At 37.6% G+C, this 7,576-nt stretch overlaps 1 protein-coding gene across 1 annotated transcript; it reads right to left on the bottom strand.

Annotated features, from left to right (window-relative positions):
* Positions 1-287: 287 nt before the first annotated feature.
* LOC121600319 lies at positions 288-1,308 on the bottom strand. The gene is made up of 3 exons (XM_041928797.1): positions 1,296-1,308; positions 601-949; positions 288-528 (listed from the first exon to the last, which is right to left on the bottom strand). The coding sequence occupies exons 1-3, from the start codon at positions 1,306-1,308 to the stop codon at positions 288-290; spliced, it is 603 nt and encodes a 200-aa protein (XP_041784731.1).
* Between the last annotated feature and the right edge of the window lie 6,268 nt (positions 1,309-7,576).

The raw sequence follows: 7,576 nt of genomic DNA, 5'->3' as shown, positions 1-7,576 counted from the left end.
ATCCAAATGCGACAAATGTTGTTAGCAGCAAAATAAAGTCATCGATGGGCTAAAACAAAGAGGTTCAATAAGAAAAGATTACTGAACAACATATAATTGCAACTTACCAAACACAAAACAACCATCGACAGGCATAGGGCAAATATGGTCGATACATAAAGCAAAAGCATATGTCCGCTAAGAATTTCCTCCAGTGTCCCAGCCGATCTGATACAAAAAAAAAAACACTTCACCGTAGCATCTGGAGGATTTTGCGATTTGATTTTATTGTCTACCTCAAGACAGAATCATGTAAGTGGAGATTTTTCAAACTCTACTGTCCATGTTCCTTCATTCCGTTTTCGATCTGAAAGCTCGTTGGCCAGAATTTGCAGAATTCGAAACATACAGGATGTGGCATACACAAGATTCCATATGAAGCTTTCAACGAAAACCAAAGCTAAGCTATGCCACTCCAGCAGTACATTTAGTCCTAAATTCACCGGCAACCAAACCCAAAAGTTTGTACGCAGGCCGGGGATAAAATACCTGCAAAACAAATGTATCACAATTTCATATTACAGTGTTTCACTAATTTCAGTTTTATTTGCCATTGCATACTTCGCCTCAATCGGTGTTGAAAGCGGCATGTCGTAGGAGCCCGTCACGGCATATTTAACCACTATGAACAACATTCGGAATATACCGTACCATGCACAGTTGAAATTTACTACGTAACTGTAGTATTTGGTAAGGTTATGGGTCGATTTCGTTACGTGTCTCAATATTCCTTGAATTTCGGGGCTCGGGTTGGTCATAACCGAGCTAAACGCAAGTTGCAGATCGTAGAACAGCTTCTCCCAGCGTTGATAATGTATTACGTAGAAGTACAACTTGAAGAAGGCAATAAAGTACAATATTTGCTCGTTGATCGCTTTAATCAGTCGTGTGATATTGTCCTGCGAGCTCACTATGAACAGCCAGTTTGGGATAAGCCACACCAAAAGATACAAGATAACTGCCAGTAAACCAATAACTGAAATCCTTTGCCCCGGCGATTTGTTCAAAAACGAACTATTTTCAATAGCTTTATGCTGAGGTTTATTAAGGGAAATACACCTTCCTTGCTGCTAGGCTTCATTTTGAGTTAATAAACACAAACTGTGTCACTGTAAACTAAACACAAATGAGTGTTTTTAAGACACTGATTCCCTTTTATATTGCTGATAATTAGTGCTGTTGTAGTTATTAAGACATCATCTATCATTTACCAGGTAACGCCCTGTCTCCTAGAGCATAACTAACGATGGACCTACATTTTTTCAACATTATAGTTGTGTGTCCCTATGCGTTATGCTGCATTACGAGCCTGCTTACCAGGTGTTATCCGATACGGATAGCGTATTTATGCATTACTTAAACAAGTTCATCTTGAACGTACTGCTCTCTAGGTTTCCATCATTTTACCCTACATCGTCAATTTTTTTATATTTTGTTTGTATATAGTTTGATTTCAAAAACATATTGCATTTCACGTTCCGACCCTTTCTCCCAATGCTGATTGTACGTTCCTCAATGTTTGAGTCCATACTTATCACTACAACACACAACGAAATGCAATAATTATAAGGTAAGGCTTCACATGTTAATAAACGTTTTAAACGGTAGTGCAAGTTTGTTTATTTAATAACGAACTACAAAGATGATTAGTCCTTGTTGAATGTTTATTATCTTGATAGTTGTTGGTTTGACTCATCATTCCTTAAAAGAAATAACCAGAGCAAGATTTATTATCAGTTTCCATAATAATTGCCGCACAACGAAACGTATAAGTCATTTATAACTTAACTCTTGCTAATGTTTAACAGTTAACAGAATGTTACCAGTTCAAACAAAGAGTGAATGCACAATTTTTAAATTAAAATAATTTAATTAGACTAAAATGATGAAAGACAATGGTTTCAGCTGTTTAAATACTCGTACTTAAGCGTTATTTGATGTTTAACTTTGTTAAAAGTTTAAATAAATATTAATTTTATTATTCTTAGTTTTTTTAATTGATTTTTGCCCTATGTATTCAACAATCTGCTTCCAAATAATGAATTAGACTATCACTAAGCTTTTGGGTTGATTCCCAAGGAAACAATTTTATTTTCTGAAATTGTTTGGATTTGTCCCACAATTTTCAAAGCGTTTAAATAATCTGTTTTAATAATCATGGAACGTTATCAATAAATCTTGGGATCTTGAGAAACAATCATTGAATACGTGGGATGAATTCAATCCCATTCAGGCAATGTGCATAATACCTTGAGAAACCATGGATGAATGAAACAAATTGAAAAGTTATCAACATAATTTTTTTTGGCAATAAAAGGTCTAGATTTTTTTATTAAAGAGAGATTCAAACTGACTCATTCTAATGTCCATGTTTGTAACATTGTTATAATTATACTAGCAAAGTTTTTTACTTGGCTGCCCTATTATCCTGGAAATAGATCGTAATGTGTACAATTTCCTTCATCAGAAATTATTAGCAGGACTTTGTCAAGTGAGCTTCTTCAAATACACTTGTTTAAAACCTCTGCAGTAGCGTCAAATTTAAAAAAGCTCCTTGCTAAATTAAATATATAAATATAATATAAAATAATTTCTATATCAAAAGAATCGTTGGGAATGGTCAATGGCATGAGTTTGAAGCTCATCAGTAAACCAGTAATTTTATTTAAATTTGAAAAAAAAATAATAGAGTGTATCTTAATGTTGAGTATTATGATGGCTAAACGAGCGTGTAATATGATTTATTGAAAGCATTTTTTACATTGACAAGCTGTATCTAACCATAACCTGTCGAAACTGTGATAAAACATCGTAGTGTATACTATCAGGCGCTCCGCAATATCTAACGATGATGATTATTTAGAGTATTTAATTGAACTACTAAAATTCATAGCAAAACATGCACTCGTTCACAATGATGTTGTGCTATTGTGATGTGGCACGCACTGCTTGGATTAAAAAAGTTAGTTCGCAATGTCGTCCAGAAATTGGGACATTAATGCAAATATAGTGTACGCCTGTTTCATTACCTACGAAATTTCAAAACAGTTAACTGATAGAAACTTTAGTTAATAACATATAGGGTTCACGCCTTACCTGGGTAAAGGAGTCACGTGTTACAACGAACAACTTTGCTGCAGTCAATCTTACCGGCTTCTTTGCTCGCATCAGTACGAAGCTAAGATCTTTTTGTACTTTTACATCCTCCTCATACCATTTGCTATTGAAAATTCCATCCGCTACTGCTTTGCTTTGCTCTATGAGTTCAGTGCCGAGATAGGAGAAGGAAAACATTTGAAACATACAGTAGCCAAATGCGACAAACGTTGTTAACAGCAGATAAACATCTTCGATGGCCTAACATAAATGCAGGGGTTAAAATGAACTTCTGCTAGTAACATAACACAGCAACTTACCAAGGTCAACACTACCATTCCAAGACATATAGCCAAAATTGTTGAAACATAAAGTAATAATATCTGACCGCTCAAAATTTCTTCCAGTGTCCTAGCCGATCTGTTACAAAAACACAGCACTACAGCTGATCAAAACATTCAAACAAAATTCATTTAATACCTGAGCACAGAATCATGCAGAGCTATGAATGTTTTAAGTTTGATGTTCCATTCTTTTTTATCCCGACTTCGATCTAAAAGCTCGGTGGCTTGGATTTGCAAGATTCGAAACATACAGGATGTGGCATACACAAGATTCCATGTGAAGCATTCAATGCTAATTACAGCAAGGCTATGACACTGCAGCACCACATTTTGGGCTAAATTAAAAGGCAACCAAACCCAAAAGTTTGTACGAAAACCGGGGATAAAATAGCTGCAAGACAAGCAGAATTGAATTCTAAATTAAAGTTTTAGGACAATCTTCAAATTAATACTCACTTTCCTTCGATCGGTGTTGAGAGCGGTACGTCGTACGAGCCCGTCACGGCATATTTAACCACTATGAACAACATTGGAAATAAGCCGTACGCAGCACCGTTGAAGCTTACTATAGAGCAATAGTATTTGGTGAGCTTATGGGTCGATTTCGTTACGTGTCCCAATATGGTTTGAATCTCGAGACTGGGATTGTTCACAACGGCGCTGAACGAACGTTGCAGATCGTAAAATAACTGCTCCCAACAACGAAAATGAATTGCATAGAAGCTAAATTTCAAAAACACTATAGAAAACACTATCTGTTCGTTGATCGCCTTCATCAAACGCTTGATATTGTCCTGCGAGCTTACTATAAACAACCAGCTAGGGATAAGCCACATTATTGGGAACACGGCAATCAATAGCGTACCGAATGTCGAAATTCTTTGCCCAGGTAATTCATTCCACAATCGGATAAATTGTAACAGCTTTGTGGAAATTTGAATTAGAGGAAATTTATCTTTCTGACTGTTACTATCCATTGATAATCCAAATTTACAAACTGGTTCACTGTGTACTGACCACAAAAGAGTGTTTCTGCGACTAATGAGTATTTCATTTTTATATCGCAGCCAATTAGCGAAAATATCGGTACATCATTCGTCTACCAATACTTTCTTGTAAATAATCGATCGATGTAGCTATATATTCTCATCGCCTGTAGCTATGCAAGTTGCATTCTTTTAAGGCATAATTTTAGATATGAAGCTCCCTTTACTTTCTTCCAACAATCCATAATTGGCCAAATTCTTATGACACGTGTTTTAATTGGATGATTTTGTTGTCTACTCACTGCGTGGCTTCAGGCAAAATTGCTCCAGATGTTATTGCTGTGTTCAATCGAATCTGTAACAAAGTATCACAACTGCATCACCAGGAATATATCAAGTACTACGCCAGCTATACGTCAATGCAAGACCCTGAGAACCTTCCTTCTTTTTTCTTTTCATTCCCTTAAGAATAGCCTAATTGGACGTATAACTAACCAGTCATTCTAACAGCTGATGAATATTACATTTTTTCCAATCAAATAAATACCATTAGCTGAAACCAGGGGTCAGCAAAGTATGTCGTGGTGTAAAGGGATTGAATTGGTACATGGTTGAGGTTTATTGTGAAAAATTGAATCGTTTTCAAGCATTGATAAGGAAAATATAAATTACGACTACTGAATTACCTACTGTAATGGTAATTTACGCTCTGTGTTTTAGTAATAAGTGGACTACGAAGCATAAAATATGCATATTTATACTTACTTAGTATTTTCTATCTTGGCTTTTGTATCCAAATGATAGATAATACTTGGTCTACCCTGCTTTCAATGCAATCAATTGACAGTAGCCATAAAAAAATACACGCAAAAAATATCCTCTAGATTAACATAATCAATTTCGATGATCTGATCAGTAAGGATATTCAAATAAGTTCTTTCTGTAACTAATATGCCTATGATATTGATATGGTTGATTAAGGGACGGGCCGGTCTCAACTCAACTCGAGCCTAGTCTACTCATAAGACTAAACAACATGCCTGTCATGAGTTCAGGCCCAGAATAGACAGTGCCGCCATACGTAGGGCTGACTATCTTGCTATGGTAATGAATGAGTCTCTGCAAGACAAGCCCACTAGTGATACTAGCAGGCTTTAAACAATGAAGATTGTAGTGCTTAAAAATTAAAAAAGGAGAATACAATTTTTAAGATATTGATTTTTTGCGATCCCGTGGTACAATCTTTTTAGGCCATCCACAAGGACAGAGGAGACGTTTTAGTCCCAAATTGATGTTATAATAGTCCAAGGAGGTGTCGGCATTTAAGACCGGGATAACGGATTAACAGACGAAGACGCGAGACCGTTAGCGGTTACGGACACTCCTGAGGCTGGTCAAGAACGCAAAGCGGTTGAAGCACCGGATAAGTAAGTAAAAAGTGGTATAGTGTTTAACTCTCCCGACTTAACAACAGGTCCGCCGTGGGATCAAGTCTGGCTATGGTAAGAAAGGATAGCTATTCGGCTGCGTGGCACTAAGTCTCGAAAGCATGTATAGGCTAGGATGATCACGTAGGTCGTTACATCAAGAAGAAAAATAAGCAGAAGCTCAAGCTGTTTAAGATTTTTGAATCTCTTGAGATATCTTTTGAGATTTATGAATCCCTTGAGATTCATGAATCCCTTAATCTTTTTACAAGAGATTTAAATTCATTCTCAGACAATCTAGAATCTAGATAATGTGCTAATAAACCTTTAACTGTGAGCAGCTTGACGACTAAATAAATTACAAACGGTGTAAGATAAAAAGCGGATTATTATTTCCTATGTTTACTTATGCTTGACTAATGCCCCACCAAGAAGGTGTTCGACAGCGATCTCCAGTTCGGGGCAGGGGAACATAGCGCATTCGATCGCTGGATCACCGAGATGAAGCGAGATCTGTCGAAGATCGGGTGTCTGCATGCATGGGAGGCTGCAGCCAGGGACCGAGCATCCTGGAGTATGATTTTCACCCAAGTGCAGTACCAAGTATAGCAGGAGTCTTCATCGTTTACAGTATTTTCATAATGCATAAAAATATTCTTTCCAATAATCACGGGTTTTACATCTGATGAAATAGAAGAACTACTTGCGACGATTCTTACTCAGTACCTTACTACATTTTCCAAAACAATTTTGTTCTTTACCTCCAAACGTCCCTATGATAATACCACACCTTGGTATGTAAGCCGCAAACTAAAGCATTCTAGCATCAGTAATGCCATGGTGTCACGTTAGCATTATATTTATGGCTATGAACATCGAAAATATTAACAATTAATGACATTAGAGTTGTTTGTGGCGACAAGTGAATCTACCTCCCGCCGTGTCTGCTTCATAAGGGAACCCACCCACAATGAGCGCCATATCTACTGAGAAGCAACACTACTAAATGCGCATTTTGTTTACCACCTATTGGAGAACGTCGTACGGACGGGGCAAGACTTGGCGTGCAATGGACGTCACAATGTTGTTGATCTCTGTCAGAGATATCTCAACGAGATCATAACTTACGGATTAATACCATTCAGGTCCACCAAGCGATATTTGATCTTCCTTCTCTTTTGAGTCACACCAACCAAGGCAACCAAAAATAAATACTTGCTCTAGATTGCCAGACGATCGCACCGGCGACCAGATAAACTATGCGAGTCATTTCACCCACCTTCCACCGTTTGCTTCCACAGTTATTGCGCTGCGTTGTCTCTTAAAACTCTTATCGACGACTATCGTTCGTATCTTTACCAACAAACATTATCAGCTGCACTCACAGCGGCACTCCATGCCTACAACGCCATGACGCAAGCCTTAGCAAATAGGTGCCATCGAACCACGTGTACAATGACCAAACGCAGTTTGGCGGATCATTCGGCACCCACCGTACGCCGGTTGTGAACAGCCATCGAAGGCAGCATATTAGACATGCTATTTTAGCTTATCGAAAATAGTTTCACTTGATAGCGAACCATTCTGCAAGGGTGGAAAAATGCGACTCATAAGCAGGTGACTAAATACCATGAAATACATGGTGCCGTGAGTCAGTGCGCGATTGCGAATGGAAATCTAGAAC

Source organism: Anopheles merus, chromosome 2R, assembly GCF_017562075.2.
Source record: "Anopheles merus strain MAF chromosome 2R, AmerM5.1, whole genome shotgun sequence".
In the NCBI taxonomy this organism is placed as follows: Eukaryota; Metazoa; Arthropoda; class Insecta; order Diptera; family Culicidae; genus Anopheles; species Anopheles merus.
This window is presented reverse-complemented; position numbering and strand designations above follow the sequence as displayed.